General features: G+C 44.9%; 1 protein-coding gene across 2 annotated transcripts in view; it reads left to right on the forward strand.

The window, feature by feature from the left end:
* MATN2 (matrilin 2) overlaps window positions 1-14,155 on the forward strand; it is a 606,908-nt gene that overhangs the window by 55,253 nt on the left and 537,500 nt on the right. For both annotated transcript variants that reach the window (XM_069621407.1, XM_069621408.1), the window contains exon 2: window positions 12,280-12,470. In XM_069621407.1, the coding sequence (XP_069477508.1) occupies window positions 12,326-12,470 (145 nt within the window). In that variant the 5' untranslated portion in view covers window positions 12,280-12,325. The remainder of the gene's footprint in view (window positions 1-12,279; window positions 12,471-14,155) is intronic.

Consider the following 14,155-nt stretch of genomic DNA (forward strand, 5'->3'; position numbering starts at 1 on the left):
GCCGGATACAATCTTCAATATGTCTACATAACACTGTGGACAAATACCCTGCTTTGAATGTATGTATCCCTTCTGGTTACGTAGAAGGCAATTTTAAAAGCTAAATCCAACCATTGTATTCTTCATCCATTTATTAGGAAATATCAAATTCATAAAGGGTCATTACGTAATGCCCCGGTAAGTCCCCATTGCCGGGCACTGGAAAACAAATTACTTTACCGGCACGGCTACAGCCGGACTCATAATGAGGCCCATAGTCACAATCTTGTAGTTATCATAATTAATACACAACCTAAACAATGAAACTCCCCAAAGTCCACTTTTTATTGAACATTAAATCATAAAACACATAATTTCCACACAAAACATAAACATATTCACACAAAAATAGAAATGTTATAAAATCCATTTATGTGTAGAACTGGAATGTTCCTTATTCTACTTACTAATTACAATCCTATAGGCACACGTTTCCACAAACATTGAACTTGATTTAATCTCCTTATCAACATGTGCATGTTTCGTTCCACTTATTGCTGATGGTGCAGGGCATTCTTCAGGGTTACTTGTATCGCTAAATAATCTTTATTCTTATCATTGTTTGTATGCCTATTGGTGTCATTGGCCTTTGGACTTCTTTCACTTTGCTGCAATTTGTTTTTTTATGGCATTTTATTCACAATTCAACCAAACGTATATGTTTCTGTCCTCTTTTTTGCTGATGCTGCAGGGCATGACATCCTTCAGGTCTTGTTGTATAGCTACACAATCGTCATCCTTATCATTGTTTGTATGCCTATTGGTCCAGTTGACTCTTCTGCTTAGTTCAAGTTGTCATCGTTTGCTTTAATGACATCTGCTGATATTCACAATTCTATGAACCTCGTTTGCTCACTGCAATCTGTGGCGTTAACAGAAAGTCTTATCAGTGTTCAACTTGGTATACTAAGTTAATATTATGAATATTGGTGAGACAGAAATGTCACCTACTCTGCTCTTTTAAATAACAATTAGGAACAGCAGTATGTTCACTTACTTGATTAGTAACATTTTTGAAGGAAGATCCTCTGAATATTTTGGGTCACAAAGAAAACACCTCGATGTAAATGCGTATAAATCATAATTCTCACTGATCAGTACTTTCCCTATACGCATTTCTGCTTAATGAAAACTTGTAGAATAATCAAATAGTCTACGGACTTACTTCGATCTTGTTATCAGCCTGTACGTTTGAAATAAGTGCAAAGATGCTGTGTCGACTATTTCTTATGAAATCTGTAAAACAAAGCATGTTCTGCCTGTCAACTTCTAATGTTTTACACTAACTTACCACCTTTTCTCTTTCCTGACTAAAATAAAGGGATTGCAGGCTGACCGGCCTCGTGTGCAACTGGCGGTGGCTTTCTTTGCAAAGGCAATCACTGCTGGTGGCGTTCTCCTTATACTGTATCTTACGTTGATCTTGCATAAGCAGGGGTGATGCTAGGTCTGGAAAAGATCCAGGGCTACGCTAATGTCGGGACTTTGGGGACTCTGGGCTAGCTCCCCTTTTGGTTGTTGCCTCTGAGCTTTTAGCCCCTGAGCTTCTATCAGGGGCTACAACCAAAAGAGACGAGGCCATATCGCCCTCAGCCCCCCCCCCCCCCTCAGCAACGCCTCTGCGCATGAGCTGTATTAACCACGTAGAATCAAATGAAGGGACTTGCAGTACGCCATGTTCACCTTCATATTTAATCTCCATTATATTGAATTTATGTCATTGTATGTGGTTGGCGTCACCAAAAAAGCTGCCTCGTTCTAAATATATGAATTATTCATATACACCTTCTTTTTTGGGTATCAGTGTTTATCGTGCACATGTGTTGTGAATGGCATAGAACCCTTATTAGGGCACTAGTAGAATGCTAAGTTTGTAACTCTATTCACTATACACATGTTCTACTTATCTCGTGCTGTATAATAGGTGCAATCCTATACGTAGGTATTGTCAGCCACTATAGTGTGTGTTCATTGAAGTCACCATGCTGTTTCTATTTAAATTGCTGTGACAGGATATCTCAATGTAACTATTATTTGAGAGCAGGGAGGTGTACATCCTTAAGAAGGCATGGGTGACTGAATGAAGGGTGGTTACAGATGCCTGGCCTGCATTAAGGGACTACTGCTGGAGGTGTGATGTTGCCTTCTGTTTGCTACCTGTCGACATTACATGTGTCACGTCTAACCCACAGAAAAAGGGCCTCTTTGATAATTGCACATGCAAGCTGTTTGCGTGCAGTAAACTGTAGATGTGTGTTCAATATCGTAGGTCTGTTGACCAGGTTGGCATGTTTACTTTTAAAAATAATTATAATTGTTATTGTATAACACACTTAATACCAACCAGTGGTTTCTTAGCACAGGATCGGGATTCGAACATTTGCTTAATTGATCAATTTCCATGATGGCCGTTTGTTTGACTTGTAATTTAAAGTAATGTAAATGGCCTTGTTTAACACACATCTGCTACTATTGGTGGCCTAGCTGCTCTTGGCTCTGTAAAAAAAGACAGTGGGCGTGTGGTCATTAGTTGGACAGTGGGAGAAGCAGATTTGAAACCTGTGGTGTTGTTGGGTGCAGGTCAGAAGTACACAGTTCCTGTGTGCCAATCTGCCTGCTATGGGCTTGGCAGAGAAACCTGGAAGCATGTTATCCATAGGGAAGAGCAAAGATCTGATAGAGTACAGTGCTTTGGTCTGCTTAGCAGCCGACGTGTGAGAGTGTGATAGGGCTCAAGAGGAGGGCTTAGTCATGATTTGGTTAGTGCTTATGTTTGTTTGTTTGTTTGTTTGTTTGTTTGTTTATTTATAGGGCGCCAGAAAACCCTTGGGTAGCTGGGCGCACAGAATAACAAGAATACTTAGAGCTTGGTTACAGATTGCAGATTACAGGTTATTGGTATCATATATTATGTACAGTAATTACATTATATACATTCTTTACATGTAAGGATAGAGGGTAACATGTTATAAACAGTAAATACATCATGTACATTTTACATGTGAGAGGGGTATGTATGGCATCAGATCACAATTCACATGGTCTCAGGTTTCAAAGGTCATTGCGTCGGAGCCAGGTGCGGGTATGGTGTCTGAAGCTGTTGTATATCTGGTCCTTTCTTAGTTCAACTGGTAGGGCGTTCCAATACTGAGCTGCTTGCACAGGGAAGCTATTGCCTCCTGTTTTTTTTAGTCGGAATTTAGGGGTTTGGAGGCAGAAAGAGTTGGCTGTTCTGGTTGGTCGTGCAGCGGTTTTTCTTATTATTCTATCCCTAAGGTATGGGGGGGGCTGCATTGTTCAGACATTTGAATGATAGTGTGACAATTTTGAAAGTGATCCTATCGCTAATTTTTAGCCAGTTGTAGTTTCTACGCACATTCGAAATGTGCTCTCTGGCTGGGAGGTTCAGGGACGTTCTGAGTGCGTTGTTTTGCAGGGTTTGAAGTTTATTAATGATGTATTTGTTAGCGCCTGCATAAAGTGCATTGCAGTAATCCAATTTTGAGAGGATCAGTGCATTGGCTAGGATAATGTAGCTAGCTGGTGAGAGGAAGGGTCTGCATGCTTTAATAAGTTTACCAGTATGGGCAGTGGATGAGGCAAGGGAGTTCACTTGTTTCCTTAGGGACAAAGTGGAGTCCAAGTAGAAACCAAGGGTCTTCACCTCTTTGGCGACGGGATTATATTGCCGTCGATATTGAAGGAGCTGTAGTTGGAATCGAGTTTTTTTAAGTTGTTAGGTGAGCCTAGAATAAGGATCTCTGTTTTTTCGTCATTCAGGCAGAGGCCATGGGTTGCCATCCATGCCTGAGTGAGGGTGTAAACTTTGTTTACTAAAGCTGTGTCCGTAGTGAAATTGCCCGAAAGGGGGATGAGGATCTGGGTGTCGTCTGCATAATTTGTGTAGCTGATACCCAGTCTGTCCAATTTGTCGAATAGAGGTTTAGTAAAGATATTATACATCGTTGGCGAGATACAGGAGCCCTGTGGGACTCCACATGTTGTCTGGATAGGGTCTGCAGAGTCTAAGGTGGAGAAGACTTGCATACTTCTATTGTCGAGAAAGGATTGGACCCAGGCTATAGCTTCACTTGAGAAGTGGGCGGCTGACACTAGGTGTTTGCAGAGTACTGCGTGGTCCACTAGGTCAAAAGCTGCCGACAGATCAAGGAGGAGTAGCATAGCTGTGTTTCCTTTGTCGTTGAGCTCGTCGATTTGGGCTTTGATATCTATAAGTGCGGTCTCAGTGCCGTGCTGAGGTCTGAAGCCCGATTGACGAGTGGCAAGGAGTTGGTTAGTCTCCAGGTATTTTTGCATTTGGAAATAGGCCACTCTGTCAATTATCTTCAGGAGGAAAGGGACAGTAGTGATGGGCCTATGGTTGGTGGGGATGGAGGGGTCTAGAGTTTTTTTTTTTATCAGGGGGAGGACCCAGGACTCTTTTAAGCTGCTTGGGACGGTGCTAGATGAGAAGGAGGCATTGATGAGTTTAGTGACAAAGGGAGCTAGGTCTCTGGCGGCATCCTTAATTAACTGGACCGGGCAGTAATCACCTTTGCAATTGGATGGTTTTAGTGAGGCAATGATTTTTTCAGTTTCATGAGTGGAAACTTTAGCGAATTTGAAGGGTGTTAGGCTAGGTTTGGGCGTAGGCGTGGGCGTACTGGGAGTTTCGCTGAGAGGGAGCAAGGCTTTTTTTATAGTAATTTTAGATTATCATTTTTTCACTTTATTTGCGAGGGCATATTGGTACATCATTGCTTGTCTTTGGGTACGTTATCGGGTGGTGGTATGGGAGATTCAAGTTCTCGCAGGATTGCAAATAATTCCTTTGTATTGGAACATGCTTTGGAGATTCTATCGTTATAGACGTCTTTTTTAGCTTGGATGATTGCTTTCTTGTAGTTAGTAGCGCATAGTTTGAGTTTAAGTTTGTTTTCAGCTGTAGGGGTGTGTCGCCATACAGTTTCAAGCTTCCTTTTTTTCAATCTCAGTTTTTTTAGGTGGGTGGTGAACCAAGTATTGAGGTGGGATTGTTGTTTACTTTTACAGTTCTTCAGTGAGGCAACGGTGTCCATGGCTATGGCCATGGTGTCGTTGTATATTTTGACCATGGTGTCTGGGTCAGAATCAGTTGGCAAGGCATTGATGGTTGGGAGGAGCAGGGGTAAGATATTGTCAGGTGTGACGTTTTTTCTGGATCTAGTTTGTACAGATGGTGCCATTATTTTTTCAATTCTGGGCATCTTGTTGAATGTTAAGTAGAAATGAATGAGGAAGTGGTCAGTCCAAGGCTGGGGTGTAATTTTGGTGATAGCAGTAGGGCAGTTGGAAGTGCTAATGGCTAAGCCTGTGGCAGCCGTCTGTGGTGGTAGGGGGAATTTGTGTGTACTATAAGGCGGTAGGATATCGTAAAGGGGAGATGGTCAGTCAGGGGAATGGGGGAGTAGGCCTTACAAGGCAAAACAACCTGCAACCCTGCACTCCCACAACTGACCTCTTGAAGACAGGTCCCATTTCACTAGCTCACATTGACACTGTCAATCCCTCTCTCTCAATATTTCTTTCTCTCCCTCTTTCCCTCTCTCCTTCTCTCCCTCTCACATTGATAGATTGTATACTATGTATCTGACCACGTATGGTGCAGGGGATGTGATTTAGGGGGATAGCTCTGCTGTCTAAAGCTGGAGCCTGTAAATTACAGTGTATGCAATTTAGGTGTTAGTTCTGTTGTCTAAGGTCTCACTGTGTATGACCAGGACACACGATTTAGGAGAGCATTGGTCCTGTCTACACTGCAGCCATGTTTCGAGCAGGACACATGATTTGGGGGGATAATTCCCCATTGGTGATCTTTTGCATTACCTCTGCCTCCAACGTACCTGCCCCAGTACCACATTAGTAATTCATTGCATTGCCCCGCAAATCCCTCTTTCTTGATGAACTACACAATTACCCCTGCTTCAGTCTACCTCATTCCGGTACACCATTAGTAATCTGCTGCATTGCCCCCATCTTTCCCTTCTTTTTCCGAGTAACCCATTAGTAATCTGTTGCATTAACTCACCCTCCATTGTATTATCCTCTTCCTCATCCCAGTGCCTCATTAGTGATCTGTTGCATTGCTCCTTATTCCCTCTTCCTCGTCCCAGTACCCCATCAACCCGCATCAGCTTTCCTTGTCCCAGTATCCCATTAGTAATTTGATGCATTATTTATTTATTTGTTGCATTTGTTGGTAGCACACAGACCCGGAGGTATCACAGAGCTCAGGGTACATGGTTAGGAATAGGTGTAAAAACGTATGCTAGTTAGATTACATCACATGTCATAGGTAACAGGCAATATGGTAGTTGCATTACATCATGGGTCAAGATTCAGGTTCAGGGAGTTACATAGTTCAAAGTTATTTACATGTATTTGTTGAACAGTGAGGTTTTTACTTTCTTACAGAAGAGAGAGTAGGCAGGTTCATCTTGGATCTGCTGAGGGAGGGCGTTCCAGTGTGTGGGCGCGATGGTGGGGAGCAGGTGCCGCCTACTCTCTTTCTAGCAAATCTAGGTATGCGCAAGGCTGAGTTGGAGGAAGAGAGAGTGAAGAGGAAGTGCCAAGCACCATCCACACTCCAGCCACCCCTTCGAAGTACCAGGTACGTTCACGCCAAAATATGTGACGTATGGAGAACAGATAAACCAGCAGCGAGCCGCAGTTGGGCTCTGCCCAGTGCCTATCAGAGTAACAGCACCTATTGATGTACCGACACCTAAGAAAACCTGGACAGTAAGGTACCCATTGAGAAAACCATATCTACATGCAAGACAAAAGGACGTTTGTCAGAATGTAATACCCGAAGAAGCCAAGAAGATACTAAAGAAAGACGAATGGTGACGTCATGAGAAATCAGACTGACACACATATAGAAGATATAATGTCCTGAGGATACTAACAAAGAGATTAAATACCATGGATAAGTGACATCTTGAGCCTAAGGTGAAACAGTTGATGTCAAGATGAAGAAACTTATGCCATATGCACGATATAGATATTCAGTTACTTTAAACGTGTACAGATGCAGGAAACCGCAAGAAGCAAAGAAATCGTGAAGCTTGCTTAAGCTTAGTAGTAAAATAGATCACGCAAAGCTCCAACCATACATATATATACCTAAAAAGCACTTTATAGATGAGTGAAAATCCACTACGCACATGAGCAGAATTGTACAGAGGTTATTAAAGGTCTCAAGAGGAGAGTGTTGCAGCAAACAAATCGAGAATTAAGACGGAAAGAAACCCAGCTGAAGGTAACCATGCCAAGAAGCCAAGGTCGTATCGGGCTGGAAAAGGCCAACAATTGATACAATTAAGAGAAAAAGAACAGAGTATCCTGTTCTGAAAGGTCAAGATAAGCCACAGATGGTAGAAGACTGGCAGAATGAAATCAAATACACAAAATTGCATGAAGAAGAGGTCGATTTCACGGTGTCCTAATCACATGACAGGGCAGGCAGGAAGGGAGGATACTTTCACACCTACGCATGGATCCCTGCCATACCCATACTCCTTAACTTTCTCAGACCAAGAAGCAGACTTGAGGCCAAACTACAAAGAAGTAATTGACACATGACCACTGAGGTGATGATTGATTGTAACATAATTGGAGGGAAATGGTGGACAAGGATAAGTGTGCCTGGGAGTTTTGTTTCTGTGGACGTGCTGTGGATGGGCGGCACTGCATATGTGGGAGATATGGGATGCTGGGGGCACATCTAATGAGGGCAAGGGAGTGGATAAAGGCAGTCGAGTCGGAGACTTAGTATAATGGTTTTGGTCATATAGTGTAGATAAGATAGTTGTTGGTGACTGTGGTGTCTTGTGCGCATGCGCACGCCTGAAGGCTCCTGGTAGCTGTAGTTAAGCTATCTTCCTGTTGCTCGATCGAGTACATCATTTGTGATTTATTTCATTACCCCTGCTGTCCTCTTCCTCGTCCCAGTGCCTCTTTTGTAATTTGTTGGATTACTCCGGACTCCCTCTTCCTCATCCCAGTACTCCATTACTGCAGCCTCAATCTTCCTCATCCCAGTACCCCGCCGGCCACCTCACTTTTCCTTGTCCCTGTATCCCATTAGGAATCCTTTGCATTAACACGCCTTCTTCTTCCTCATCCCAGTACCTCATTAGTAATCTGTTGCGTTACCCCACCACCGTTCCCGCTTTCCCATTCTACTGCATCCCATTAATGTTATGTAATGTGATGCAAAAAAGGCAGTCGTGTCTAGCGTCATTCTGCCAATATTGGTGGACTGGCTGTGCTTGATTCTGTAAAAGGAAAGGGGGTGTGTTTCATTAGTGGGGCAGTGGGAGATGGAGATGAGAAACATTAGGGGTTGATGAGTGCAGGTCGTAAGCACCCGGTTCCTGAATGCCAATCTGCTTGCTTTGGGGTTGGAAGAGAAACCCAGGATATGTTATCCTTAGGGAAGAGCCCAAGATCTGACAGACTACAGTACTTTGTGTCTGGTTAGCCACTGGTGTGGGAGAGTATGATAGGTCTAAAGAGGAGCGCTTACTCAGCAGTTTGGTTGGTGTTTAAGTGGTAATGGCTAGGCTTGTGGTGGCTGTCGGTGGGGTGTGTGTGTGTGCAGTGTAAGGTGGTAGGAGATCTTAGAGGCGAGTCGGTTATTCAGGGGAGCGGGGAAAACAACCTGCAACCCTGCACTCCCACTACTGGCCTGGCCTCTTGCATACAGGCCCCATTTCACTAGCTCACATTGCCAAATGCCTGCTTACTTTTTACATGACGGCATATTGTATTCACCCTCTGCATCGTGACATTCTGTAGCATTGTAACATAGTGAATCATTTGCAGAGGTCTCAGGTGGTGCCATGTCAGGTGTGAGATCATCAGCCAGGCCTGGATTTGTGACTCACACACCTTGCCCTTTTTTTACGTGTAGGTACATAAAACTATGAACACGGTACATGCATGTAAATAAAACATGAAATAAAAAAAGGTTTGGAGATTATAAATCCAGAGCTTCGTTGCTGCATATGCCTTAGAAATTAGTGTGTGATTGAAGGAACAAGTTTAGGTGTGAATAGTGCACAGTCGTTTGTAAGCTTTACATACATTAGTTGGTTTTAGAATAGTTGCACTAATCAGTTTACTTAATTTGTGGGTTACTATTGTGTGGCAGATGGTAGAAGGTTAAGTAATGCTAACAAAGTAGGTCCTACCCATGAGACAAATGCACACTATAACTGGACCTCCAGAGATATGGGATCTTTGAAGATCAGGGAGACAATGGGGGTCATTTTATAAAGAAATGCAAATTCCATGCCGGGGCCCACCCAAGTTAGCACTGGCCTGCTGTCGGTTACCCTGCATGCCATTTTTAACACTCACAAAGTCAAGTGTAAACGTGGAGAGGAATAAGACACTGCATGCAAAGTACGCTTTGCAGGCAGCCTTTTGCAATGGATTCCAATGTAATTCCCCTGCTATTTACCAGGTGCATGCATGGGGTATATTAGATTGGAATCCGTTTTACGCTCGCAGGAAAATGTCATGCCGGTGTAAAACCGGGTGTTCTTCCAAGATGGAGGAAAGCAAAGAAGAGATGCAAACCTCACTTTGCTCCCACAGCACAAAAACGGGGTAGTTGTTAAATGGAGACTCAAAAGCAATATGCCTCGCTTTTAGGACTCCGTTTAGTGATAAAAATGTCCCCCAATGCAACTACATGTTTGCATTTCGACAGGGCTCTCTCAGCCTTTTATCATTCTGATGGATGATAAAATAAGTACCATTGACAGGGGTGGTGATAACTATGGTTATTTTCATCACTATTAATACAGCAAAACTGTGTTAGCTGCCCTTACATAAAAACAGGAAATAGAAAATATAGAAAGAAACTGCAGTAGGGAATCCATTGCGGAGGGTATGGTAGAAAAAGTCAACAGTAGTCAGGATTGCATGGAAATTATGTGCGTAGTTCTGATTCTAAAATGGTCTAAATTGTTTGTCCCAAGAATTTCAAATATATTTGAAAGCCTTATTCCTTTTAATGGGCGCCAACTGGACTAGTTCACCAGTGACTACGAGCATGTGGGTGTGTCACAGTTTGATGTCACCTCCTGTGGCATCACTTGCTGTGATTTTGTTGTGTGTTATGCTATGCTAATTAGCAACCCTGCCCAAGCATTTTTGAAAAACGTGTGCACTGGTCCAAAGTTCATTTCATCGTGGGTTACAAAGTACGATTTGTTGGTTGGGCTATTGACCTTTTAACTGCCATGGGTTTTCCCCCCCAGTGCCATGGCCTTTTTTGGTGATTTCAGTACTTCACCATGCAAAGCCTTCTAACATTTTCTCCTTCATTAACCCCTTAAGTGCCAAGGACGAGCTATCTCGTCCTTGGCACTGGGGAGGTAATCCCAAGGACGAGATACCTCGTCCTTGGCACTTAGAACAATTAGGACACACCTAACACACTTTCAAAAATCAAGGACAAAAGGTTAAAGTGTGGAATTTAGATTCAAAGTGTGCTGGCTCCTGGTTCGCTCATGGCAGCTCCTGCCTACTGGGTGATGCCCGACACCCAGGAGCTGGTTTTAGCTCCTGCTCTTCAAATCTCAATTTCGAACCCTGAAGCTGGTAAGCCGGATGACACATTGTTTAAATAGACCCTTGAATACAAGGCTGTGTCTGACATGAGAGTCAGGGCACTACACTGTGGGACTCATCAGGGGTTGGGCTGAGCGACAACAATGCAGTGGTAACGCTATTACCGCTGCATCACTGCTCCGCCCGATCACGAGTTTGGGTGGAAAGTTGGAGATTTCCACCCATTTTTGGCGCAATTATCTCTGGCGCTATTACTGCTGGCGGTAATAGCACAGAAAACCCCCATACAGGCTTATGCACGCTTAAAAAATGGGGATTTGCAGACATACTGCAACTCGGAATCTGGCGCTAATAGCACTGGACTGAGTTGCGGTAACGCTATTTGTGTTGGCGGTATCCCTGCGTAATTTCCGCTGGGATACCACCAAGGCTGTGATGAGGTCCTAAATTTCAAATGTTTTATTGGTCCTGTCCCTGCTCTCTTTGCAGGGTTGGCTGAAGATGTGCCAGGACTGGTGGGGGGCCAATTCATCATTATTTGGGTCCCCCTCCTTGTCTTGCAGCTGAGGAAAACTCTCTGAGGCACTTGTGAGGTACTTAAAATATATTGGCATGCTGGAGGGGGGAGCCAGCCAATCAGGTGATTAGGAACGCGGGCTTCAACCGCTGGTGAAAGCCTGCGTTCCATACCGCCTGACATCCGGCTCCCCTCACCACCATCTAACCCTTTGTCCCTTTGTTGTTTTTTCTCATCCTCCCACCCACCACTTACCTTATTTCTGCGGCAGGCGAGTGCCACCACCACTCCTTTTCCCTGGCTCCCGCTGGCTGCTGTGGAGAGGGAAGAGGGGCTCCCTACAGAGCCCTGCCTTCTCCTTCCATGGTGGCCATCTTGAACAAGTATTTTCCTTCGTTCAAGGGTACACACGCAGCGTCCCTGTTGATCGAAAAAAAATACTTTGTTTTTTACCACCCCAGGTTATCGCTTTGTCAAACCGGCATGCTAATAGCCTTAATCACCCGTTCCAAGGGCTGGAATGGGGGTAAGACCCGGAACCCTCATTATCTGCTCTCGCTTCACTCTATCCTATCACTTGGGCTGCCGTGCCGTTACTTTACTATTGCGTTAATCCTCCGTTCCAAGGGCTGGAACGGGGGATTAACGCCATAATAAAATCAAGAGAATGCAGCAAGGTGGTTAAAAGCTGACGATTATCACCGGAGCGGCAGCCAACAGGGAGTTGAAACACTGAATGTCAACTGAAAAGCCTTTAATCCCTCTTTGGCAGAGGAGTGCTAGGTAATGAGGTGATAAGAACGCTGGTTGTTGCATACTGCAAGAAGGAGGTGATAACCTGAGTTGCAGCAAAGGCAGCCTGTAAAATGTGCACTGCACACGTTTAATGTCCAAATTAAAGGGGTATGTTTCTGTGTTATAAGACTGCCAGCATGGGGAAGCTGATGGATAACCCACAGAGCGCCGGGGCCCTTTTCAACTGAAAAAATTGAAAGGCCCTGACACCGTCCCTTCCTGCTTGTGTCAATAGACGCCTCTTACAGATGTCTTGCTGTTAGTTCATCTGGTCAGTTCTCTCTTCTTTCTTTTTCCCTTAGCTTGGCTGCTCCTTTTCTTGGCTCTTGCGCATCAGAAGTCTCCACTATGAAGCTGCTCTTTCCAGGCATCGTCCTTCTGTCCTTCGCCCACGCCCTGCAGCTCTCTGCCTCTGCCGAGCGTAGCACAAGGCGTGAACTGGGCACCGCTCCAAGAGCTGGCAGGGATGCTGCCCTGCAGGCTACTCCACTGGGTGAGTCCTCGCCAGGTTCCTTTTGTGGCTGTGTCTCTGCCTGCCTTTGGTGTAAAACTACTTGTTATGCATGCCAATTGATGCAATTATATTATGATCACGAAACACACCTGATTCACATCACCAGCCAGTACCAGAATCTTAATTTCCATCTTCTGTAACAGTGGACCATCTGTTCTGTGCAAAATTACACATAGAAACACTGAAAATTGAGGAGTGGAAAACTACATCTGGATCATAACCACTGGGAATTGCTCTGGCCATCATCAATTCTTAGACTGCCAGTGCCATGACGTAAAGTTCTAAACGTATGCCAGTCATTCTTGGCACGATCCGAAAGGGATTAGTCCAGACTGAACCTCGGCACCCAACTCATGCAACCCAGACACGTTGTGGCTGTGTATGTCTTCATTATTGAGGTGTGGCGTGAAGCGACCTTGATTACATGTCATCACAACCCGACCATCAAAGGAAACACCAACATCCTCAGACATGCCTAACTAGACCTTGTTGAGTCTCATCAGTGCTGTTCTGCTTGGTTTCTTAGTCCCAAAAAGGCTGGGGTTGCTTGCATTCCCATGCAAAGGGGACATGCAAAGGGGACAAGGGAGTACCACTCCCTTTGTACTACGTCCATTTGAAGCCTCCACCATTGAGAAATTTGTAGCACTCCGTCGCAAGTATGTATTGCCTAAGTACACAAAAGCCCATCCATATAGTGGGACAGTGTGCATACTTGTGCCCTCTGGTTTTCATGTTTCCTTCGGGGTCCCAACATCCAGCATCCAATTATACGGCTCCACACACTCACGCGCAACCACATGCCTTCTGGATGTTCTGATCTCTACAGACCTTCTCCTTTCTATCCCTCTCACCACTCCTCTCTCCTGGAGTGATCACGTTCTCCTTTCCTCCCGCCTCACTCTCACCACCCCTCAGGCCAAGCCAACTCCAGCATTGCCACCTACCTTCTCGGTTATCCGACCCATGAAGCGTGTGTCAGTTGAGGCTTTCGCTGCCACTTTCTCACCCCCCTTCCCCTTCGGCTGACTCATGCCCTCATACAGCCCTTTACATGCTCCACACTTCTATATCTGATACTCTTGATGTCCTTGCCCCTGTCATGAGGAGCCACTTGAAGCCCAAAGCCAAGTGCAACTCCTGGTATGACTCAAACCTTGTCGCCCATAAACGCAAGTGCAGGGTGGCTCAGAGGAAATGGCGTGCTTCCTGTACATCCTCTGACAAACTGGCCTGCCGCCTGCTCCAAAGGCAATACCGGCTCTCTGCCCGCACCTAGAGGAGAGCCCTCATCCAGGCATATGTCTCTGCAGTATCCAACAACTAGGCCGAACTCTTTAAAATCTGCAAGGAGCTAGCAAATCCTGCTGCAGTCTATACCTCTCCTGTCCCACCCCAGGCCCTCTGCACAGCCCTGGCTTCTAATTTCATCTCTAAAACTCAGGACATCTTGTCCTCTCGCTCTTCCTTTCCTCCTCCTTCCTCTTCTCCCCGCCCTTCCTCTTGCCCATCTGTGGCCACCTCTCCTCCCTCCTTCTTTGCCTTTCCCCTGTTCTCCCCAGACAAAGTTTCTAGACAAGTATGATCTATGAAAGTCTTGTCAAAACAGGTTCTGCCCTGCTCCTCTAAAACCATCAAGGACCACATTGACACCCTGGCTCCTG

The sequence above is a fragment of the Ambystoma mexicanum genome, chromosome 5q (assembly GCF_040938575.1).
Source record: "Ambystoma mexicanum isolate Mex_15411 chromosome 5q, UKY_AmexF1_1, whole genome shotgun sequence".
Classification (NCBI taxonomy): Eukaryota; Metazoa; Chordata; class Amphibia; order Caudata; family Ambystomatidae; genus Ambystoma; species Ambystoma mexicanum.